The sequence below is a fragment of the Lepus europaeus genome, chromosome 4, assembly GCF_033115175.1.
Source record: "Lepus europaeus isolate LE1 chromosome 4, mLepTim1.pri, whole genome shotgun sequence".
Classification (NCBI taxonomy): Eukaryota; Metazoa; Chordata; class Mammalia; order Lagomorpha; family Leporidae; genus Lepus; species Lepus europaeus.
In genome coordinates, this window is record NC_084830.1 from 42,683,573 (window position 1) to 42,709,876 (window position 26,304).

Consider the following 26,304-nt stretch of genomic DNA (forward strand, 5'->3'; position numbering starts at 1 on the left):
ACACTAGGTTAATCCTCCGCCTGCGGCGCCAGCATCCCATATGGGCACCAGTTCTAGTCCCGGTTGCTCCTCCTCCAGTCCAGCATCCAGAGCATGCTGTGGCCTGGGATAGCACTAGAAGATGGCCCAAGTGCTTGGGCCCCTGCACCCGCATGGGAGACCGGGAAGAAGCACCTGGCTCCTGGCTTCAGATTGGTGCAGCTCTGGCCATTGCAGCCATTTGGGGAGTGAACCAATGGAAGGAAGACCTCTCTCTCTCTCTCTCTCTCTCTCTCTCACTCACAGTCTGTAACTCTACCTGTCAAATAATTAAATTTTTAATTTTTTTTTAAAGATTTATATAATGCCATATTGATTCCCTAAAATTGTGGGGATTTGTATACTTTGCAGCAGCATACAGATACTTGTTTGAGTACACATTCATCAACCCTTTATAACCTTTGTCAACCTCATATGCACAAAGTTGGTATCTAATGTTTGAAATTTTCATTTCTTTAGTTTTAATTGTTGAATACTGTTTGCTGTCTTCCTAATTTTTGTAGTTCTTCTCCTCCAGTCTTTTGCATCTTAGCTCATTTTATTCTTAGTTTGTAAGTCTTTTTCTTACTGTTTGAAAGCTATTTTACAGGGGCCAACATTGTGTAGGTGCCACCTGTGATGTTGGCATCCCTTGTGGGCACCAGTTCATGTCTTGGCTTCTCCACTTCAGTTCCAGCTACCTGTTAATGGCCTGGGAAAAGCAACCAAAGTTGGCCCGAGTGTTTGAGCCCCTGCCACTCACGTGGGAGACCTGGATGATGTTCCTTGCTCCTGCCTTCAGCCTGGCCTAGCCCTGGTTGTTACAGCCATGTGGTGAGAGAACCAGCAGATGGAATATCTGTTTCTCTCCTTCTCTCTTTCTTTATCTGTGCAACTTGACTTTCAAGTAGATTTTTTTTTAAAAAAAAGCTATTAGTACAATAAGGAAGATTAGTCTTTCATATGCTTGTTTTCTCTTACTTTATGTGTAGTATTTTTTTATCTTGTAAGAACATTACATTTGGGACTGGTGCTGTGGTGTAGTAGGCTAAGCTTCCACCTGCAGCGCTGGCAATCCATATGGGCACCAGTTCATATCCTGGCTGCACCTCTTCTGATCCAGCTCTCTGCTATGGCCTTGGAAAGCAGTAGAAGATGGCCCAGGCTGTTGGGCCCCTGCACCCACATGGGAGACCTGGAAGAAGCTCCTGGCTCTGGATCTGCCCAGCTCTAGCTGTTGCAGCCATTTGGGGAGTGAACCAGCAGATGGAAGACTTTTCTGTCTTTCCCTCTTCCTGTCTGTGATTCTGCCTCTCAATAAATAAAATCTTTTTTTAAAAAAAAAAACCACATTTTTAATATTCAGATTTATTTATTTTCTTTTGAATCTTGTTCATGTGTTTGCAATGGTTAAGTCCTCCTAGATAGGATATTCCACTTTCCTTACATGATTTTCTCTTGGATAGTAATTTATGTGTTTGTTGAATTTCTGAAAGTATTTTGAAAGATTCTTCAAGTGATACTGAGTACTATTTGGTTTGAGTACCATTGGTTTAACATTTTAGATGATAAAGTCTTAGGACAAGGAGGCTGACATTGTGGCATAGCAGGTAAAGCCGCTGCCTACAGTGCTGGCATCCGCTATGGACGCTGGTTGTCTCAGCTGCTCCACTTGTGATCCAGCTCCCCGCTAATGGCTTGTGAAAAGCAGAAGATGGCCCACGTGTTTAGCTCCCACCACCTATATGGGATACCTGGATGAAACTCCTGGCTTCGGCCTGGCCGGGTCCTGGCTATTGTGGCCATCTCAGGAGTGAACTGGCAGATGGAAGCTCTCTCCCTCCCTCCTTCTCACTGTCTTTCCCTCTCCTCTCTGTAACTGTTTCAAAATAGTAAATAAATCTTAAAGTATGAAATGTAAAGAATTCTTTTTTTACAAAAAGTCTTATGACCCAAGGTGGGCTTGCTGTACCTTTACCATAATACATTTACTGGGGACGGGGACTGGTGCTGTGGCGTAGTAGGTTAAGCCTCCATCTGTGGACCAGCATCGGTATGAGTGCCAGTTCGCATCCTGGCTGCTTCTCTTCCTGTCCAGCTTCCTGCTGATTCCCTGGGAAAGCAGTGGAAGATGGAACAAGTGCTTGAGACCTGCACCAGCATGGGAGATCCAAAAGAAGCTTCTGGCTCCTGGCTTTGGATCAGCCCAGCTCCAGCTGCTGTGGCCATTTAGGGAGTGAACCAGCAGATAGAAGACTGCTCTCTCTGTCTGAAACTCTGCCTCTCAAATAAGTCTTTAAAAACAAAATACATATATTGAACTCAGTACAGAGAAAGTTTTGAAATGTAAGATAAAGTAAAAACATGCAAAGGAAAAAATGGCAGATGATTTTAGAGAAATCTACCATTATACTGTATGTTTTTCCTCAAATTTGAGGCAGAATATTGCAAATAACAGGAAAATAAGCTAGAGGACACTCATGAATTTTGGCTGAGTGAAATATTTTTCCAGATTTTGTCTTGGAAAACCATTATGACTTTCTCAAGGATATGTGTTATCATCAGCTCCAGAAGCTTTCTTTTTTTTTTTTTTAACTTTTTAATTGTATTGTGACAGTCATCCAAAAAAAGAGCATTAACCATGAGTTTGTCAGTTGTTTATCACAAAGTGAACATTGTTGAATCTACTACACAAGAAAATTTCCTTTACTCCCCTGTCCCTCAAAGATAGCCACAGTCTTAACATTGCATATTTGTTCTACCTGTTCTGAAGTTTATATAGATGGGATCATATAGCACATTCTGTGTGAGATTTTTTTTCTTATTTTGTGTGTATAACAGTATTGTTCATGTTCACTGCCTTATTCTGGAGTATGAATCTACTACAACTTATCCATTCTGCTGTTCATGGAAATGTGAATTGTAAGTCTGATACAAAAGATATTTTGAAACCCACATAGTTTTCTTACAAAATATATTTTCCACGGCCTTTTTGAAGACCCTTCATATTTTTAAACAGTTTCCCAATGTTGTGCCATTTTACACTCCCACTACCACTGTGAGGGAACTAGTCTTCTACAACCTTGTCAACACTTGGAAATGTTAGTCTTTTATTTTTTTATTTTATTTTTTTAAAGATTTATTTTATTTATTTGAAAGAGTTACAGAGAGAGGTGGAGACAGAGAGAGAGGTCTTCCATCCGCTGGTTCACTCACCAGATGGCCACAACGGCTGGAACTGCGCTGATCTGAAGTCAGGAGCCAGGAGCTTCCTCCGGGTCTCCCATGTGGGCGCAGGGGCCCAAGCACTTGGGCCATCTTCTTCTGCTCTCCCAGGCCATAGCAGAGAGCTGAATCAGAAGAGGAGCAGCCGGGACTCGAACTGGCTCCCATATGGGATGCCGGTGCTTCAGGCCAGGGCTTTAACCTGCTATGCCACAGCGCCGGCCCCGAAATGTTAGTCTTAATTTTAGCTATTCTAGTGGATGTGTAGTAATCTCTCAATGTGACTTCAATATACTTTTCCTTGATGACCAATAAAGTTGGCAATATTTATATATCCTTTTGTAAAGTGCCTATTAACTCCTCTGCCATTTTTCTGTTGGATTGTATTTATTACTGACTTGGTTTTTCTTTTAACATATTGTGGATACTATCCCTTTATTGGTTATAAATGGTAGATGTCTTCTCTACACTTAATTACTCTTGATTTTTATTGTCCAACTTATTAGTCTTTTATGGTTAGTATTTTTCATGTGTCTAAGAAAGCTTTTTATTGAAATATTCTCTTCTGTTGTCTCCTAGAAAGTTTATGGTTTTACTCTTCACATTTAGAAACACATGAAATTGATTTTTGTGTATGGGGTGAACCATAGATCAAGTTCCTTTTCTCAGATGGGTTACCAGTAGACATAGCACTGTCTTTTTCTAGGCCAATGTTAGTGCTCACCAATGTCACTTTTGTCATAAATCAACAATTGGGTATACACACACAGTTTTGTGAAAAAAAAAAAATGGAATTGAAAGGTACATTATTTTGGTGCCAAAGAATTTTTGAAATCCATAAATAGTTTTTCATAGTACATATTTTACATGAAATGCTTTAAAGCCCTTGTATTAATGGATTTATGGGCGTTTTTTGTGGGGGGCAAAATAAACTTTTAATTCAATTTTCCATGAACTTTTTGAGGTATTTTCATATATGGGACCTTGTTCTCCCTGTGTTCTATTCTATTGGTCTTTGGTATTCATCTTTGTGAATGAATACTGTAATGAATACTTAATACTATAACTTATAAGATGTAATTATATCAGGCAGTGTAAGAACTCTTCTGTTCACTTTGTTCTTCAGAATTGTTTATGGTATTCTTATACCTTTTGTATGTACATTTTGTTGTCAGTTAAAAACAAAATATAAAGATAGTGAGCAATCATTGAGGCCAGAGTGAAAATGAGCGGAAGTTTTATCTGAGATTTTGGTTATGATTAAGTCAGCTCAATTCTAGAAAGTTTTATTAAGGTTAAGCAATGTCCTCATTGCTATTTCAGCGTTCATCTAATATTCCCTTGTAGACTACTTAAATTGGTCTTGTTTTTCTTAAAAAAAAAAATAGTGGCTGAAGAATACACTTAATTGAATTTTCATAGTTTGTACATTTATATAAACATAGAGCAAATCCAATTAAATGATCTTGGTGTTTTGTCTTTTTTCCCCTCCTAGGACATCTATGATAACAGTCTTCTGTAAATTCAACTTTTCCAAGAATTCTCTGAAGGAGTAAAGTAGGATTTTCTTACATCATGACTTAATTTGAATGCAAGAACAAGAAATAAGTTGTGTATCTAAATATAATGAAGGGCTGTGTGTGAACACTGACCCTGACTCAATTCTAATGAACATTTTAGACATGAGTTTACATCGGCAAATGGGTTCAGATCGAGACCTTCAGTCTTCTGCTTCATCTGTGAGCTTGCCTTCAGTCAAAAAGGCACCCAAAAAAAGAAGAATTTCAATAGGCGCTCTATTTCGGAGGAAAAAGGATAACAAACGTAAATCAAGGGAGCTAAATGGCGGAGTGGACGGAATTGCGAGTATTGAAAGTATACATTCTGAAATGTGTACTGATAAGAACTCCATTTTCTCTACAAATACCTCTTCTGAGAATGGATTAACTTCCATCAGCAAACAAATTGGAGACTTTATAGAGTGCCCTTTGTGCCTCTTGCGGCATTCTAAAGACAGATTTCCTGATATAATGACATGTCACCATAGATCTTGTGTGGATTGCTTACGACAATATCTAAGGATAGAAATCTCTGAAAGCAGAGTTAATATCAGTTGCCCAGAATGTACTGAACGGTTTAATCCCCATGATATTCGCTTGATATTAAGTGATGATGTCCTGATGGAAAAATATGAAGAATTTATGCTTAGACGATGGCTTGTTGCAGATCCTGATTGTAGATGGTGTCCGGCTCCAGACTGTGGGTAAGAAGATACTGTTTGGTTTTTCTTCTTTTTGGATAAAATAAGAATTTGCTGATTCTTACTCAAAATAAAAATCTTATGCCAGAGAATTTATTCATTTAAGAAACATGTTTTGAGTGTGTACCATGTTAGGCACAGTGTTAGCCGTTAAAAGCAGGAATCCTGTCATATTTATATTATCTCAGCAGTTACATATTCACTTAACAGCATTTTTGGAAGAAAAGGATATGCAAGCTTGATTTTCTCCACCCATTTGGAGGTTTTCTTATATTGGATTAAGGAGGTTATTTCTGGTGATTAACTTTAAATGACCCCTTTGAAAGGTATCTTAACGTATGCCACAGTATGATGGGTTCATGTTGATACACATAAGCATTTGCAAATCTCATGAGCTGGGGCGTTATGTAATACTTTATTTGCTTCAAGTTTAATTAAAATACCATTTTCCCAGCACTTAAAATAGAGGCTTTTGGTACATCAACTTTAAGTTGCTGCTTGGGATTCCTGCTGCTTGGGAGTGCCTGGCTCAAGTCTAGCTACTGTACTTCAAATCCAGCTTCCTGCTATTGTGCGTCCTGGCTTGCAGCAGATGATGGCTCAAGCACTTGACCCCTTGCCACCCATGTGAGACACACTCAGATGGCATTCTAGGCTTCTAATTTCAGCCTTGCCAAGCCCTGAATTTTGCAGGCATTTGGGGAGTGAACCAGTGTATGGAAAATCAATTTCTCTATTTCTTTCTCTCTGCCTTTAAATAAGTTTTTAAAAAAATTTAATAATCATTTTGCTTATATATATATTCATGTTAACAGCCATCTTATTTACTTATTAGCAAACCATCTTATTTTTAGAAAATTTTATCTGGAAATAGGTTCTTGATTTATTTATTTATTTATTTTATTTGAAAGGCAGAGTTACAGAGAAGCAGAGGCAGAGAGAGAGAGAGAGGTCTTCTATCTGCTGGTACACTCCCCAGTTGGCCGCAATGGCCAGAGCTGTGCCGATCCAAAGCCAGGAGCCAGAGTTTCCTCCAGGTCTTCCACGTGGTTACAGGGGCCCAAGGACTTGGGCCAACACCCACAGCTTTCCCAGGCCATAGCAGAGAGCCAAATTGGAAGTGGAGCAGCCAAGACTTGAACTGGCGCCCATATGGGATGCTGGCACTGCAGGTGGCAGCCTTACCTGCTACACCCCCAGCCATCATATTTAAATAGCATATCTTATATGTAGTTGTCAGAACTAGGGAAAAAAACTCATGCTCTTCAAGAATGAGTAAAACCCACAATGAGATTTAGAATACCTTAGTAAGAGTTTGGGAAAACCTAGAATTTAAGATTAACTGGGTACAATCTCAGAGGCAAGACTGGAAGGTAAGTTTAATTTATCATTATGATTTCAGAATCCATATGAATCAAATCCATTATAGAAAATGCTGGGTAGTAAATTTTCAGATTACATCAACCCTGTATTCCACAATTTTAAATGAGAAAAATAGTGGTTTTTGCCCATGCAAATCTTAACTTTCTCAGATATCAACACTTTATCAAGGATTTCGTATAATGCACAGCACTGAGAAATTATTTAATTATTTAACATTTTGTGAATTCATTAATTGTATGTAAGACTCAAAAATACTGTTTGATATGAAATTAGAATTATACTGTCCGACATTATAGAGAACTTGTACTACAAGTAACAATATGTTAAAGATATTATCTAAACTGAGCCAACGTTAATTGTGCTTCCAGGTGTAGTGACAGAAGCGAACTCGGGGACCCATAAAGTGTTAAATTCTCAAGAAAAAGATAATAGGGACCATGAACAGTACCTTTAAATAACTTGAGCAAGAGACAGTGACAGAAAAATACGATTATATCACACTTGATCCCAAGGACCCCTGCTCATTTTTACTGATAGAAATATCCAAGTCCTGGGCTGGCACCGTGGCTCACTTGGTTAATTCTCCGCCTGTGGTGCCTGCATCCCATATCGACGCTGGGTTCTAGTCTCGGTTGCTCCTCTTCCAGTCCAGCTCTCTGCTGTGGCCCGGGAAGGCAGTGGAGGAGAGCCCAAGTGCTTGGGCCCTGCACCTGCATGGTAGACCAGGAGGAAGCACCTGGCTCCTGGCTTCGGATCAGCGTAGTTCTGGCTATAGCGGCCATTTGGGGGGTGAACCAACAGAAGGAAGACCGTTCTCTTTCTGTCTGTCTGTCTCTCTCTAACTCTATCTGTCGAAAAAAAAAAGAAAGAAAAAAATTTGTTAAAAAAAAGAAATATGATGCAAATCCTATCCTTCAAGTGTTAGTTTAGGTTGTGAATGATATGATCTTCTACTGATAATGTTCTTAATTTATGTGGTAGATACAGAAGTATTCATTTTTTTATTCTTTACATGCCTTTTGTAAATATAATATTAGTAAAATTCAAACATTTTTCAGAAGCTCATATTTGGGAATAATTTTCTTGTTGACACCCTTGTTGTTGAAAAGTAAAATGCTTTAGCATTCTAAATAATTTAGAGTAGATAAATGTTAAGTATAGAACATTGTAAAATAATAGAAACACTTACTTTAGAAGATTTTATGAAAATAACCATTATAAATTTAATAAGGAATTTTTAAAATTAATTTTTGGTGTTGATGATTGTTAGTCATCTTACCCACAAGACAGAAAAAAACATGTTACAGAGATTAATTGCTTTTACTAATGTATTTCATTTATATTAGACTTATGCTTGCTCTTTAGTTAAGAGTATGTATGATATCTTTAATGATGGTACAGATTTATGGTTGTGTCATGTCAAAAGCATCACACTGTAGCCTCAAATTCATATGTGTACTTTCAATAAATAGAATTCTGTATGGGCTTTCATTAAGTACGTTTGACTTTCTAGGAGCATGTGCAGACCTGTCCTGCCATACTGGTGTCAGGAGTAAGTGGGGTAGTTGTTGCATGTTATTACTAGCTAAATGCCTAATGCAGAAGAAATTTCTCATAGCTCTTACTATTCGTTATTTCCATTCTGAATTTTATTTTTATTTTTTAATCATATAGTCATTTATGTATTTAATGTACTTGTGTATTAGGTACTGGAGATTTAGTAATGCATAAAAGATAAACTCCCTGCCTTCTTGGAGTTTAAAAGGGACCCCCCCACACACCAAAACTCCATTTATTATTTAAATGTGCCATAAGGAATACCGGTAAATATGTGAATATTTGGTATTTATTTATAGAAATATTTAACCGTATATATACCTGGTACTGTGGTTAAGCATTTCTATAAATAATTGCCAAATATTCACATATTTACCGGTATTCCTTATGCCAGATTTAAATAATTGCCAAATATTCACATATTTATGAATTCACAAATATAAATTAATATATATATACACACACACTTGGTACTATGGGTAAGCATTTTTATAAATGTCAAACATTTACATATCTATGTCTAACATTTATATATATAGCTATATATGCTGTATATATGTGTGGGTGTATAGCATTTAACCCATTTCATTGTACAACATACTTGAAAAGATTTTTTTTCCAGAAATGCTAAATATTAAAAATTTTTCCACTTATTTTTGGTATTCATCTGTATGGCCATGTTCTGTAACTGACATGTTTTACCTTAAATATGTAGTTTAGGGGCCGTTGCCGTGGCTCACTTGGTTAATCCTCTGCCTGTGGCACCAGCATCCCATATGGGCATGGGTTCTAGTACCGGTTGCCCCTCTTCCAGTCCAGCTCTCTGCTGTGGCCCAGGAAGGCAGTGGAGGATGGCCCAAGTGCTAGGGCCCTGCACCCGCATGGGAGACCAGGAGAAAGCACCTGACTCCTGGCTTCGGATCAGCGCAGCGGGCCGGCCGTAGTAACCATTTGGAGGATGAACCAACAGCAGGAAGACCTTTCTCTCTGTCTCTCTCTCTAACTCTGCCTGTCAAAAATAAATTTAAAAAATATGTAGTTTAACACACCCCGAGAAATACTCTTCATACTTCAGAGTAGAGAAGAGTGCTACCTGACCTGGTTTCATTTGAGATCTCTGAGGTAATATTCTTTCCACTCATTTGAGGGTCAGGTTAAGCTTGTTTACAGAATGATATTTCTAAAACCATTGTTGAGAAGGTGCCTGGAGAACCAAATCTGAGTGCTTTGATTTAGACAGAGTGAGGTTAGCTAGCTTCCTTCTAGAATATACCAGTCCTCAGGGTCAAAGAAAAGTTGGGCCATGACTGGGGAGAAAGAGTGAGGAACATGTAAGAAGAGGAAAAGCACAGAACGTGTCCTGGATAAAAACATCTGATAACCTTCCATCCAGGAGGCCTACTTTATCCATTATTCAGGCAGATGCTTAAAAGTTGGCATTTTCATTTCTATCACCACCGTTTCATTGTTGGCCAAGGTCACCCAGCACACACTATCCTTGTCATCTCATGCTGAGTGCTTCAGACTTCACTGGGGAACTTTGAATATTCAGGAACATTTACATGCTAAAATTTAATTAATGACTTAATGTCTGTGAGCCCCTAAAAGGCTAAAAAGCTATTTGTCCTTTTTATTGATAACCACAGGTAAACTCATGCTTAATTTAAAAAAATTACTGAATGAACCAGCCTGACTATATGCCACTAAGTCATATATCTTAGGGTAATCTGATCAACCATGATCAGGTTTGTATAGCTTCAACCTGGTTTGCTATTACATTTAAATGGTTCTCAGTGGAAAGTTACTCTGGCAGAGAATATTGTTGATGGAAAAAAAAAAATGGGGTCATAGGCTTTTGAACTAAGAACATGTATTTTTAGAATTCTAACTGATGGCCATATGGGCTCTCGCCTCCCTCCTACAAAGAAGATTTTAGCCATACCTTGATTATTCTTTGACATGTTGGAAATGCTTTTGTCAGTGACCCTTTTCAAATTTTACATAGATCACGGATCCAACTTTGATTTTCTCCAGAGGAAGTAAATACAGGTGACTTAAAAACAGAATTTGTGTATAAAAAGCTGTAAAGAATAAAATAGGTTTCAGTGGACTTAACTTTAAGAATTAATAGCTGGAACTGAGAGTTTACTCTTTTTAATTTATTCTTCCTAAAAAAATTTACCCAGGGGTGTGTGTGTGTGTGTGTGTATTTAAAGATTTTATTTATTTCTTTGAGAGGCAGTTAGAGACAGAGAGAAAGGTCTTCCATCTGCTGCTTCGCTCCCCAATGGCCTCAGTGGCTAGATCTGGGCCAATCCGAAGCCAGCAGCCAGGAGCTTCTTCCGGGTCTCCCACATGGGTGCAGGGGCCCAAGTACTTAGGCCATCTTCCAGTGCTTTCCCAGGCCATAAGCAGAGAGCTGGATTGGAAGAGGAGCAGCCAGGACTTGAACTGGCACCCACATGGGATGCTAGTGCTCACAGGCAGAGGCTTAGCCTACTATGCAACAATGCTGCCCCCTACCCAGGTATATTTAATACCAAGAAATTCAATGTATATTACTTCTATGTCAAATATTCTTAATTGATGGTAAGATTTTGGTGAAATTTTAGGGAGTTAGTAAAAACAAAAACAAAAAACATTTTTCCCCACATCACTGTTCAAAACTTGGTTAACATATGACACAGGATACATATCAGCTTTCTCTAATTCATTGACTAAAGAATGTTGCTTTAGACAATGCCACCAAATGGCTTGCTGATGCTCCATCACTAAATTAGACTTCCCCCACATAATCTTACTACGGTTGTAAACAACTGTAGGTGTCCCCTGAGGCATGTAATAGAAAACGGAACAGAAAGCAGCTTCGCAGCTTCCCCGCTGGATGCTCATCCTGAAAGAGGGAACCAGGAGATGAGGCTCGCTTTGTCTGAACCTTCCAAATACATTAGTCAGTAAGCTGGTGCTTTTTCATTGGAATGATCATTAGCTTCTTGAAAGTGGGAACATGAGCCTATTCATTCTGATATAAAACTTGACTTTCCCCTTATTTCTGATTATATTCTTTTTGTGTTCTAAAGGTATATTGGAAGCTCTGTACTTTGAAAAAAAATCTTGGGCTCTTGGATAATCATTCATTCTCAGTTTTAATCAAAATCTTTGTTGGGACAGCCACATCTTTCTTAGGATTATATTTCATGTTAGGTGTTGTTTTTTTTTTCTTGCTTGTTTGTTACTTCATAAGGAATTCGTTCCAGGCAGACTGTACACCCCCACTGGTATCCCTACTTTCTCAGTGTTTTCAGTAATAATGATTGTGGAGTAGTAGTGCTGTGAAATTCTCCCAGGTAATAAATGTCATGGTCAAATTCAGGAAATAGTGCATACTAAATTCTGAAAATTGGTATGTTAAAAATTCTTTTAGCAAATCCTGTCTTTAAAAACAAACAAAACTGTTTCAGTTTGCTTAACATTTCTCTAACTTTACCACAGGGTCCTTTCTTAGTATGGATCATTTGTTTACACTCCAGTGAAAGGAAGCTACCTCTTGCAAGACTGCCCTACTTCAGTCCCATCCTTTCTCTCCACTCTTGCTAAGTAGGGAGGTTTTAAGGAAAGTAAGATCTGAGTTAAGTAAAGGGTCATCGAAGAAAATTTACTAAAGCAAGATTTGAGTGCTGTTTAAGCCAGAGATGTTTAGTTAACCAGTATTATTCACTTGTATGTCCTGCTGAGCCTGTTCTTTTTCCAAATGTTGCCTACTGTACAGACTCTTGAAGTTTTCTGTAAAGCAGATGTGTTACATTAATTTAGTTTTTGCCATTTTCTCCCATTACAATTTGAGAGTTATTTTCCAATGGAAAATGAATTTGGCTCCCACACACTGAACATCATCTTCAAGAGACTCAAGCATTTTGTTTTCACAGTGTGAATGCTTATGTACATCTAGTTCTTCGACATATTACAGAGTGTACCTATTACAGTAACTGTTAGGATTGACTCCCTGTGAACATGAAACACATAGTGAGCATACAATAATTATCAGCATAAGAAAAATCTAGATAAACTACCTGTTTTAGTCATCAAAATACAAATTTATGAAAACATTTGCTCAGTATTTTAAAGTATTTATTTGAGAAGCAGAAAGATAGAGCTTCTATTCACTGGTTCACTCACCAAATGCACACAAATGCCAGGACCCAGCCAGCCTCAAACCAGGAACCTGGAACTCCATCTGGGTCTCCCACTTGGGTCGCAGGAAACCAAGAACTTGAGCCATCATCTGCTTCCTACCAGGCAGGGTACACATTAGCAGGAAGCTGGAATCGGGGAGCTGACCAGGGACTCAAACCCAAGCATGCTGATACGGGATGTGGGTGTCTTGACTGGCATTTTAACCTTAAGCTAGGCCACATACCCACCTGTGGTCAATACTGATCAAAATAACATTGATTATCAAGATAATAATATTGATCATTCTATTTGGATTTCACATAGATTTGCTAGACTTAAATGATTAATTTTGAGAAAGGACATTTTAGCTCTTCCATTAAAAAAAATACTTCATTGTAGTGTATCGTCTGTGGGCTAGCATCCAATATGGGCGCCAGTTCAAAAAATGGCTGCTTCACTTTTGATCCACCTTCCTGCCAACGCACCTAGGTAAACTGCACAAGATGGCCCAAGTGCTTGAATCCCTTTCACCCTTGTGGGAAACGCAGAAGAAGCTCCTGGTTCCTAGCTTTGACCTGGCTCAGCCCTGGCCATTGAGGCCATTTGGGGAGCAAAGCAACAGGTAGACTATCTTGCCCTCCTCCCCTTTCTCTAGCTCTGCCTGTCAAATAAAAAACAAATATTATAAAGTAGCATAAAACAAGTTTGATGTACTTGATCTCAAACATCTGATCTGTCATGAACTTCAATTCTGTCTGCCTTTCATCTCTCTCCCAGCCCTCTTTGTCTCCTTCCCACCCTCAAATGGGTGTATATGTATTGTCATATTTAAATCTCACAACTCTTGTCATTGTTATATCCTCAGTTTTAAGATAAACCAAACTCACATTTTGATCTAGTGCTAAGTGGCCAGATGTTAAGTCAGTATTCTTCCAAGGCCATGTCAAATATCACCATCATGATATGATGAAATTTTGGGATACAAGCATTAAGTTTATCCAGAAAATTTTTGCTTTAAGATTTATTTATCTGAAAGGCAGAGTTACAGAGAGGCAGAGTCAGAAAGTGAGAGAGGTCTTCCATCTGCTGGTTCACTTCCCAGATGGCCACAACGGCTGGAGCTGCACTGATCCGAAGCCAGGAGCCAGGAGCTTCTTCCAGGTCTCCCATGTGGGTGAAGGGGCTCAAGCACTTGGGCCACCCTCTACTGCTTCCCCAGGCCATAGCAGAGAGCTGGACTGGAAGTGGAACAGCTGGGACTCAAACCAGTGCCCGTGTGGGAAGCCAGCACTGCAGGCAGTGGCTTTACCTGCTATGCCACAGTGCTGGCCCCACAAAAATTGTTTTTAATTTAGCAATTAAATATTTGACATCAGTGTAGGATTGGTAATTTCCCTATGCTGTCTGCTGTTACTTTGCACCTGATAATTATACTGAGTATTGAAAAAATTCTTCACATATATTCACTTTAATTTTATTACTTTTATGCCTAGCAGGCCCATGATTCAGAATAAAATTTTATAGTAGTTTTTAGGAGGAAAACTATATTCAGGATGCAAAATTTAGGTAAATCTTAAAAGTCTTACTATTTGTAAGCAGTATTTTTCAACAAACTTAAGTCTCTAGACTCAAAATCATAAGAAGGGGTGGGCATTTGGCCTAGTGATTGAGAGACTACTTTGGACTCCCACATTCTGTTTCGAAGTACCTGTGTTCAACTGCCACCTTCACTTCCAGGTGCAGCCTCCTGCTAATGTACACTCTGGGGTAGCATGTGGTGTAGCTCGTTAGTTGGATTTCTGCCACCCATGTGGGAGACCTGTATTGAGTTCCTGGTTCCTAGCTCTGGTCTGGACCTACCCCAGCTATTGTAAGCATTTGGGAGTGAACCAGCTCAGAAAGGATATTTTCTTTCTAAACTTGTCTAGTTAAAGCACTGTGTGTTCATGTTAACTTTGTGTAAATCTGTTTCCATATTTAATTTTTTAAAAGTTGGAATTGCACCTAAGTTTGGCTTTCACAACCCTCACCAAAGATTACAGCATTTTCTTCTTCTTTTTTTTTGACAGGCAGAGTGGATAGTGAGAGAGAGACAAGAGAGAAAGGTCTTACTTTTTGCCGCTAGTTCACCCTCCAATGGCCGCTGCAGCCAGCGCATCGTGCTGATCCCAAGCCAGGAGCCAGGCGCTTCTCCTGGTCTCCCACGCGGGTACAGGGCCCAAGCACTTGGGCCATCCTCCACTGCCTTCCCTGGCCATAGCAGAGAGCTGGCCTGGAAGAGGGGCAACCGGGATAGAATCCAGCGCCCCAACCGGGACTAGAACCCAGTGTGCCGGCGCCGCAAGGCGGAGGATTAGCCTGTTAAGCCACAGCGCCTTTTTTTTTTTTTTTTTTTTTAAAGACAGTTACAGAGAGATGTAGAGACACAGAGAGAGGTCTTCCATCCGCCAGTTCACTCCCCAGATGGTCGCAAAGGCCAGAACTGTGCCAATCCAAAGCCTGGAGCCTGGAGCCTCCTCCCGGTCTCCCACATGGGTGCAGGGGCCCAATGACCCAGGCCACAGAAGAGAGCTGGATCAGAAGAGGAGCAGCTGGGACCAGAACCAGCATCCACATGGGATGCCGGCACTTCAGGCCAGGGCTTTAACCCGCTGCGCCACAGCACCGGCCCCAAGCATTTTATTCTTGCAGCATGTTTACTTACTCTAGTTATTCAGTAAAATATCACCATATGAAAGATTTCTACCCACATTATACCTAGAAAGCCTACAAATATTTATTAAAATAAATATTCAGATATTCATATTCAATCCAACTAACATTTATGTTACTGGTATATAAATCAGAGTAACTTTGGGATCACATGGGCATTCGTCAAGCACAAATACTAGAATGTCATTGAAGCAGTCATTTGCTTCTGTGGCCTTCCGAAGGCCAGGACCAAAGGTGAAGATAATTTTAGCTGAATATTGAGGCTAAGTGAACTTGAATGATTCCCTGTTTTGTTTTGTTTTGTTTTTAATAAGGAAAACTTAGTTTTAGCAAGATGAGGCAATTTACATTCAATTTTCACAGGTAGTAAGTGGTAAAAGAATTCGGACCAGCTAGCTGAAACCTCTCTTTTGCCTTTGTAAGTTGTGATGAATTTAAAAATAGTTGTTCTTGACATTGTTCCCTGAATAAACATAGATTTCCCCATTCTTCCCCTCTTCCCTTCATTGTTCCTTCAGTAAAAGCTAGGTGAGAGAAGAGATTTAGAAAAGCCTTTTTCTTTTCACTGATGGTACTACTATAGTATAGTGCTATAGAGACTTGACTTTGGAGCATAAATCCTTTGGATCCTGACAGAAAATGGGACTGCAATAAATAAACTGTAGAAAATCTTAAAGCTCAGTGAAACGAGTCTGCGCTAAATTACCCCCATATTGATTTAAATAGCCTTTAATTCAGTCCTGTGTAAACATACCTATGATAGACAATGGTGATTAGAGCATTGGTCTGTCAAAGTGAAATTTAAGATAGAAAGTTTAGCCGGTGCCATGGCTTAACAGGCTAATCTTCTGCCTTGTGGCGCCGGCACACCGGGTTCTAGTCCCGGTTGGGGCGCCGGATTCTATCCCGGTTGCCCCTCTTCCAGGCCAGCTCTCTGCTATGGCCCGGGAAGGCAGTGGAGGATGGCCCAAGTGCTTGGGCCCTGCACCCCATGGGAGACCAGGAGAAGCTCCTGGCTCCTGCCTTCGGATCAGCACAATGCACCGGCCGCAGCGGCCATTGGAGGGTGAACCAACGGCAAAAAGGAAGACCTTTCTCTCTGTCTCTCTCTCTCACTATCCACTCTGTCTGTCAAAAAAAAAAAAAAGAAAGAAAGTTTAAAAGGTGAGATGCTGAAGGAGCAAAAGGTCCAAAATGGAGGAGCACCTTGATCCTTAAAATCTTGCATTGTGGGTCATCTTGCATATATCTAATTATCTCAACTTGATTAAATCTCAGTTATAATTACTGCCAGTAACACAAAGAGACCCAAAAACTCCCGTAAATTTCCAGGCAACAGGAAGTATTTAATATTTACAAAAGCCTTTTATACCTGGATAAAACTTGTTTGTTGCTGTTTTCAAACAGAACCAAAAACCTCTAGAAATTTTTAATTTTAAGTGTAGATGCACATTCTGTTGTAAGAATATCAGTACAGAAAGATCTTGTGTAATCTTCAGTCTTTGGCTCTGTGGTAGCACTTTGCAAAACTGTAGAACACTATCACAAACAGGATATTGGCATAGATAGGATTTACTAATCTTGCCCACATTTCCCCAAGTTTACTTGTATTTATTTCATTGTACATGTGTGTGTTTGGCATTTTATCCCACACTGGTTTATAGATTCACCACCACCGCAGTTACGATACAGAACGGTTCCATCACTGCCCTGTCTACTACATCTGCCTCCCACCCCAAGCCCTGACTGCTGCTAATCTGTTCAGCTTTTCTAAAGTTCTGTCATGTCAAAAATGTTATATACATGGAAATATATAGCATGTAGCTTTTTTAAGATTCTTTGGGGCCAGCACTGTGGCATAGTGGGTAAGGCTGCCGCCTGCAGTGCTGGCATCCCATATGGGCGCCGGTTTGAGTCCTGCTGCTCCACTTCCAACCCAGCTCTCTGCTATGGCCTGGGAAAGCAGTAGAAGATGATCCAAGTCCTTGGGCCCCTATACCCGCATGGGACACCCAGAAGAACCTCCTGGCTTCAGAAGATCAGCACAGCTCCAGCCATTGCAGCCAGTTGGGGAGTGAACCAGTGGTTGGAAGACCTCTCCCTCTCTCTCTCTCTCTCTCTCTCTCTCTTTCTCTCTCTGCCTCTCATTCTATCTCTGTGTAACTCTGACTTTCAAGTAAATAAATAAATCTTAAAAAAAATTTTTTTTTCACCAAAGATTCATTCAAGTTGTTGTCTGTATCATTTTTTTAAATCTTTTTTTAAAAATTTTTTAAGGAATACAAACTTCATATATTTCATAATTACAACTTTAAGAACATAGTGATTCTTCCCATCGTACCTGCTGTATCAGTTTCTTTTTGTTGTTATAAGTAGTATTCCATGGTGTGTGTGTGCGTGTGTGTGTGTATATATACATATATATATATACATATACATATGCCTTAATTTATTTTACATTTTACCTATTGAAGGACATCTTAGGTCTGTCCAGTTTTTGACTGTTACAAAAAAAGTTGCTGTGAACATTCCTCTACAGGTTTTTATATAAACATAATTTTGCATTTCTCTGGGATAAATGCCCAACAGTTCCCAGATTTTTAAGTCAGAAATTCTTTTTTTTTTTTTTTTTTTTTTTACTTTTTGACAGGCAGAGTGGCTAGTGAGAGAGAGAGGCAGAGAGAAAGGTCTTCCTTTTGCCATTGGTTCACCCTCCAATGGCCGCCGCGGCTGGTGCACTGCGGCCGGTGCACCGCGCTGTTCCGAAGGCAGGAGCCAGGTGCTTCTCCTGGTCTCCCATGGGGTGCAGGACCCAACCATTTGGGCCATCCTCCATTGCACTCCTGGGCCACAGCAGAGAGCTGGCCTGGAAGAGTGGCAACCGGGACAGAATCCGGCGCCCCAACCGGGACTAGAACCCGGTGTGCCGGCGCCACTAGGCGGAGGATTAGCCTGTTGAGCCACGGCGCCGGCCAAGTCAGAAATTCTTAAAGTGCCAAAAATACTAACTTAGGGAATAGATATTAAGATCAATCATAAATCTGTTCTCAGTCATTCTTTTATATGAAGCTAAAACCCCAGAATTCTTGATTGAGAAATTTAGTTTTGTGTACTGTTTGGGAGGAGAATGGCATCAAAGACCATTTTTATCACAAAATAGTAAATTGACACAGTGTGCCCTTAACATAGATGTAGTTTATTCAGCCGTTACATTTATTAAACAGGTGCTCTTTTTCTTTAATTTTTCTTACTTCAAAAGTAATAAGTAATTGTACAGATGTACAAGGCCAGCCTTGTGGCACAGCAGGTAAAGCTGCTGCCTACAACACCAGCAATCCCATATGAGTGACAGTTCATGTCACAGGTGCTCTACTTCTGGTCTAGCTCCCTTCTAGTGTCCTGGGAAATGCAGAAGATGGCCCAAATGCTTAGGCCTTGCCACCCACATGGGAGACCAGAATAAAGCTCCTGGCTCCTAGCTTTGGCCTGGCCCAGACTTGGCTGTTGTGGCCATCAGAGGAGTAAACTCGCAGATGGAAGAACTCTCTTTCCCTTTCTCTCACTGTAACTTTGACTTTCTAATAAGTAAATAAACCTTAACCAAAATGAATTTTAAAAATTGTGACTGTATAAATACATAAAGGAGAAAATGAAAACCCATTACCAAGAAAATCATTTACGATTTGGTGAATTTACTTCTAGTCTTTTCCTCCATGTGCATAATTCTGATTTAATACAGTTTTATAAAGTGGCGATTAGGCTCAATACACTTTGTTATTCTGCTTAAAATTTAGGTTAAAATTAACTTTTAAAAGATGTATTTAACTATTTGTCTTCATTTGTGAACTGTTTATTTTCCCCTCATTTTTATATTGGTGAGATAGTGTTAGGGTTTATGACTATTTGCTAATGCATAAATAGAAGGAATGATGTTTTAATTGGATAATTTTTTAAATTGATGACTATCTCTTGTTTTATGTAACATTTTAAAATCATTTTTCTTGTTCTTTCAAGATATGCTGTGATAGCATTTGGATGTGCCAGCTGTCCAAAATTAACTTGTGGGCGAGAAGGCTGTGGAACAGAGTTTTGCTACCACTGTAAACAGATTTGGCACCCCAACCAGACCTGTGATGCTGCTCGACAAGAGAGAGCCCAGAGTTTACGTTTGAGAACTATACGTTCTTCATCTATTAGTTATAGTCAAGAGTCTGGAGCAGCAGGTATTTAAGTCTGATTTACTCTAATACACTATTTGACTCCAACATTGGATAATAGATACTTTAACTTTAAAAAGTAGAGTATTATTCAGTTCCTGTTATTGTCTAGTTCTCACTACACTTTTCAAAAGTGTTTTATGTTGAGTTATTTGTGTCCCAGAAGAATTCTCATTCTTTCATGTGGACAACAGTGATTTTGAGATTGGAAAGATTTTATTGTCCATAGAAAGGAAGTGTCATGATGATTACATAACTGATGGCAAAAGATGATCTGAAATTGTTGTTTATAAATGTATTTTATGTAAAACATAGGAAATATTTTCTAATAAAATGAAAATTTTGAGTAAATGTCACCTTATTCTTTACTATGTAAGTATCACAAAATTTAAAAATTAGATTTCAGTGGTGTTTATTCTTGGAATCTTTTTCACTTAAATATTTTGTGACATACATTTTTTTGCTTATAGATGTCTCATTCAATCCTAGGATCAAGCATATAAAAGTAATACCTTTATAAGAAGGACTCTAAGCGTTAAGGTGTCTTTGGCCAGGAATTTTTAAATTTTTCTGCACTGTCTATAAATAAGCCATGTATACATCTCATAAACTCAGAAATTAAAAGATCTGGATATTCTAATGTTCTTTGAATAAAATTTTAAAAATTAGTATTTTGTGTTGACAATTTTTATTTATTAGAATTTCAGTACTTTTTAGAAAAGTTTTTTCTCATTGACTATAATGTAAAAATTTGGGAAAAACAAGTTATTGAGAACATAATTTACATTCTTAGCAGTGTATTAAGATATTTATGTATTTTATGTTATTAAAAATAATCTTACTATAACGGAAAATTCAATATTTAATACTTTATATTATGTACGTGGATTTTCATTCATATTCTCTGATTGACTTGTTTCTGTTTCCTCTCCTGAAGATTTAGGTGGAGCTCAGAGATTGTATTAGTAATTCGTAGTATGGTTACAGAAGCAAATAAAAAAATAAAAAAATAAAAATAAAATAAAATAAAAAAATTAAAATTTTGAACTTGACTTCGCACAGACATATAGAAAGAGAAAAGGGAAAATGAGCTATCTAAAATTATTTTGTTAAATTACTGTTATTCCAGATATTCTCATTTTTTTGTTTGTTGTTATGATACATTGAAAAATTGGGTGCATTTTAAATTCATTGATATAGGAATAATTAGTTAAATCTAACTAGACACTTCTTTTTTTTTTTTTTTCTAAATCTTCAGGTATATCCCTTTTTGGTTTTAGACAAAGGTTATTTTTGTTTCTTCTGTATAAACCAGTTACTGGTTTTTTTTCATAAAACAATAAATTTTCAGTGTTTGACACACTTACGTATGAAAAAGTATATGCTTATGATTATAAGGTGCATTAACTAATTTTTAATATTTGTCTTTAAACAGTTACTATTGCATTCATGAGACCACTAGGGAATTTACGCATTTGTAGTGACATTTTAAGTGAACCACTTACTTTTCATTTGTTGTTAGTTTCTTTTATAAAAATGTGGTATTTAAATGGTTCCCTACCTCACTTCTATCCCTTGCTACAGCCATCCTAAGAGAACGTAGTGTTTTGTAACCTGTTTTTTTCTTAATGTGACAGTGGCCTCTATTTTAACAGCAAACAGAAATACAGTAATCAAGAAAGATAAAGTTTAAGCACTTTAAATGAGAATGGGAAGCTTTTTGTTAATATTAAGGAACTGTTTTAATTGATGCTTGGGAAATGGGAGTGAGGTCAGTTGACCATCTAATCAGTAAAGCAATTTTCTTCAAGATTTTTTCATTATGAGAATATTTTGTGAAAAATACACAATATACACAGTAAGTTTTGTGGGTTTTTTTCTGATTCGCTGATTTGAGGAAAGACACAAAGCAAATAAAACAGCCTTTCATAGATAAATATCTATACAGAGAATGAAAACATGGGTGCAGATACATAAAGAGACCTATCAAAAATACCTCACTTGTGTTAATTTTATAACATACTACCTTGGCATATTGAGAAGCAGCTTTGTGATTTTAGAACTGTAAGAATAAATGAGAATGATGCCGTTAAATTCCAAACATTCCACTAATCAGAATCAAAGCTTGTAATCTCTTCATCCCAACTAGAGATCATCTGATACTTGAATATATTCTTGAGTGAGGAAGTTTATCAATTAATATGCAGCTTAGGTGGATAGGATTATGTGTGTAGTTTGATGAACTAAACGGTAGATCAGATGTTAAAGCCAGCAGTTTTTTTTTCTTTTCACGTCTGAGTGTTTAAAAAAATTTTAATGCACACTTGATGTTCTTCGAATCATTTAAAACATGACTTATGGATATTTTCAATTTTTATATTCTAGTAACATTTGTCTTGGCCTGGCTGCATAGAGTTATCAGTTTGCTCAGAATTGCTCGAATCTTTAAAACACTTATTGTGAGCATTGACCAGTTCTTAAGTTTAAAACAAAAAAAAAAGCTTTGGCCCTAGAAGAACAACTAAGGAAACCTGAATTCACTAATAAAGCACAGGTAAAATTTGACCATGAAACTTACAGAAAGGAGAATAAAATATAGCTTAATGCTTATAGTGTAAGAAAATGAAACACATACTTAAATTCATTGGTTTGCACTAAAAATATCTTTTATAAACTATAGTTGTCAGAAAATACTGCTATCTAATATTAACAGGAAAATAATTGCAGATTGTTATTTGAATAGATGCCAAAATTCAAATACTTGAATGATCTGAAGTAACTGTTATTTTGTCAGATTCCTAACATGATGTACCATTTGGTTCTAATGTGGCACCATTGTGCATTGTAACCATATTATATAGAAGGAGCATACACCAACAACATTTGAATGAATGAGTTAATAAGAGGACAAAGAGCTAATTACAGCAGTCATAAGTATAACTGACAGTTGGTTGCATTTACTCTGAATTGTGTTCTATGATTTGTAGAGTTAGAACCATGTACCCCTTCCTTAATCTTAGTATCTTCTCCCTTTTATTCTGGATTCTGATTCTTTGCACGGTCCATCTACCATAAAAGAAAAAATACGGGAAGGGGGCTGCTTTTCTCAAGACACCTGTACTGCTATTTTACAGTGCATGTGCCTGATGTTAGAAGAGAGAAGTGAACTCAGTGCTTCATGTATCTGTCGCTTCCTGCTAGTGCTCATTCACTGAAAAAATAATTTACAGAATATTTACCCACATTTGAGTTAAGTGAAGCTAGTTAGAAAAGTTCTAGAACAGGAAGTACCACTCAGAGAAGATAGCTGTGGGGTCAGGACAAAGGCAAACTTTGTATAGTTCACAGTTTACCTCCTACTATCCTTAATTCTTTCTTTTTCTTATTTTTTGTCATTTCTTTGTTCTCATTGTTTTGCTAATGTGTTTGAAAAATGTTTACAACTCGAAACTTTAAAATTATGTTCCCTCTCTCAGAAGGGAAAAAATTGCTATAATATTAAAGCAGCAGGATAAAGTTGTCAATTAATATAGTACATACAAGTATGTTAAGGTTTTTTGTTAGTGCTGCAGTTGATAATCTAGAAATTATTTTTAGACCAATTTTATATACTTAACATGTTCTTCTCTGTTCTTAATAGCTGATGATATAAAGCCATGTCCACGATGCGCTGCTTATATAATAAAAATGAATGATGGGAGCTGCAATCACATGACTTGTGCTGTCTGTGGTTGTGAGTTTTGTTGGTTATGTATGAAAGAAATCTCAGATTTACATTATCTAAGGTAAGCTTATAGAAGGAGCTGTTTATAAGTAAATTTTACAATTTGGGATTTATAAGAAACTGAAATGGGTTGGTTTTACTCTAGTGAGGTAAACTTAAATCAAATTATTACACTAGTCATTTGGAATCAATAACTAGTCAGAAATAGGAAATGGAGCTTTCCAGTTTCCTATTTTTTGTTAAACTTGAATGATAGTATTTAATTTTCTTTAAAATTCTCGAATTTAGGCCACAAAGTATCTTTCTGATATAATCAGATAATTGTATGCCTACAACAGGGGTAAAATAAACATATTTTCATAAGTTTACTTTTTAAAAAGTGACTTAAAGTTTTGAAGGTAAAGATGAGAAGGCGTAAATTTTTAACCTGAGTCCCACTTACCAATATTCTGTTAATATAATTTATAGTGGGTCTTAATTTAATTTTTAGCTTTTATTGAACTCAGAACTCAAAGGGAATAAAACATTTTTCTAGTTACTGTTTTAATGTGGTAATTTGTTGTGAAAGTTTGCAGCAATTCCTTTATGTAACTTTTTCCTTTAGTCCTTCAGGATGTACTTTTTGGGGAAAGAAACCCTGGAGCCGAAAGAAGAAGATACTGTGGCAGCTGGGAACACTTGTTGGTGCTCCTGTGGGAATTGCGTTAATAGCTGGTATTGCTATCCCCGCCATGATCATCGGCATTCCTGTGTATGTAGGCCGTAAGGTAAAGGCATACTTCCTTGTTAGTTAATTTTTTTCTCTAAATCTCCAGGTGTGTCCTTGCTTTTTTATTTGTTTGTTTTTGGACAAAGGTTATTTTAGTTTCTTCCATATGAACTAGTTACTGTTTTTTCATAAGGCAATAAATTTTCAGTGTTTGATAAGCTTATGTATGAAAAAAGCAGACTTGCTTCAGAATTATCTGAATCTGAAAACTTTAGTACATTTCCATTAGAATAACATCTAACTTTGGGTATAAAATAGTGAAAGATGCATAACATTTTTCTCAAGGGTATATCCTTGTAAAGACAAATCTGTTATATCTTTTAAAAGATTAATTTATTTGAGAGGCAGAGACACAGAGCTCCTATTTGCTTATTTACTTACCAGATGGCCACAATGACTCAGGTTGGAGCCAGGAGCCAAGATTCAGTCTAAGTTTCCTTGATGAGTGGCAGGGACACAACTGCTTGAGCTGTAACCTGCTGCTTCCCGGGATGTACCTTAACAGGAATCTGGAATTCAGAAGCCAGGACTCCAGGTGTTCCAAAGTGGGATGCAGGTGTCCCAGCTATCTTAAACTGGTAGGCCACACTCCTACCTCTGTGAGATCTTTTTAATAGAAATTAACAGATAAATTAAGATAAGTAACCACTTCTTGAATTATTTCCACTTCAGTTCAAAGCTTTTTTTTTTTTAAATTTTGGATTACTGCTGTTGGTAAGTTTGCGATTTTGCAGGTTATTAATGGGTCAATGAAATTACAAACAGTATTGACTACCACTGACATATGGTAGATGAATTATACTTCATTAGCTAAGCAAATAATTATTTTTGAAGTGTTATTGTGATAATGTATGCAGTACTAACAAGTCGCTGCTACCTAAATTTAATAGAATTACCTAATCCCAAATTTGTACATTAGCAGAACAAAGATAGCAGTTTTCAGAAAGGGAACTAAATTTTTTGAACTCTAAACTTCGTTGCAGATGTTTTATGTATTTTGACTTTATTTTAACCATGCAGCAAACTAGGTACTTTAGTTTTTAATTTGTTAGGATATTGAGGTCTGGAAAAACTTTTATGTGGCGGTGGGCATTGGGCAAAGCAATTAAGATGCTGGTTGGGATACCCATATCCCATATGAGAGTGCCTGGGCTCAAGTCCCAGCTCTGCTCTTGATGCCGGCTTCCTTGCTGATACATACCCTGAAAGGCAGCAAGTGCTGGCTTAACTGGCTGGACCCCTGCCACCTATGTGGGATACCCAGATTGAGTTCCTGCACCTGACAGTCATTGCAGTCAGGTAGGGAGTGGATCCAATGAATGGGAGCTGACTTTTGTGCTTGTTTGCTTGGGGTGGAGGGGTTGTTGTGTATGTGTGTGTCTTTGCCTTTCAAATAAATAATTGTTTTGGTCGAAAAGCTCATATAATTTATGTTCTGTGATACAAAAAGAACTGGGATTTGAATCCAAACTTGGATTTGAATTTTTATATCAGATCTTGATAAGTTTCAGTATAGGCATTTGAACACTTGAATCATTGGGAAATCACCAATTCATGAAGAATTGACAACCACTCTGTTGTCAAATGGCAGTTAATTGTTAGAAAATTCTTACATTGACTCAGAATCTATTTCCTTCTAGCTTGCTTTCTTTAATTCTGTTTCTTACTTCTGGAATCAAACTCAGAATAAAGTTGATCCTTTTCCATGTAACAGCCAAATGTTAAAATCAGGAAAACAAAATTTTTTAAAAATGAATTTGAAACTGACAACAAACATTTAGATATTTATAAGCCAAATTTTTATTTCAGAAGGTTTTAAGTAAGTAAACCTTAGCTTTTAAAAATCTCATACAATAGCTGATGGTAATTTTTCTTGTAATTATTGAAAGCAAGGTTTTTGGAACTGTCAATTCAGATACTTAGAAGTAGAAGGGAAAAACACTACTCTGCACAGACCTACAAATAATTTATAGAGGAGATATTACTTCATTGTTCAAGTTTAATTATAGTCACAAGTCTTTTTTTTTCAAACATATTCAAAGGGTTGCAAATTGATGAATTAGTTTTCTATTGAAACAATGTTTTGTGGTGTTTAGGGATCCAAACCACCACAGGAAGACCTGTTACTCAATAAAGTATGCAAAAGCTGAGCCTTCATTTACAATAAAAGAATAGAAAATGTGGCAAAACAGAAAGTTGGGCCAGAAATGGAAGGATGACTTGACCTCTGTAATTGAGCATTGGTGTTTGAGCATGCAGAATTTCT

The 26,304-nt window shown here is 37.6% G+C and overlaps 1 protein-coding gene across 2 annotated transcripts in view; it reads left to right on the forward strand.

Moving 5' to 3' along the window:
• Positions 1-26,304, forward strand: part of RNF19A (ring finger protein 19A, RBR E3 ubiquitin protein ligase) — a 66,093-nt gene that overhangs the window by 27,252 nt on the left and 12,537 nt on the right. Inside the window, exons 2-6 of one of the 2 annotated variants that reach the window (XM_062188178.1) lie at positions 710-852; positions 4,739-5,506; positions 19,343-19,551; positions 23,186-23,330; positions 23,874-24,036. In XM_062188178.1, the coding sequence (XP_062044162.1) occupies positions 4,833-5,506; positions 19,343-19,551; positions 23,186-23,330; positions 23,874-24,036 (1,191 nt within the window). In that variant the 5' untranslated portion in view covers positions 710-852; positions 4,739-4,832. The remainder of the gene's footprint in view (positions 1-709; positions 853-4,738; positions 5,507-19,342; positions 19,552-23,185; positions 23,331-23,873; positions 24,037-26,304) is intronic. The other variant, XM_062188177.1, reaches the window with a different exon arrangement.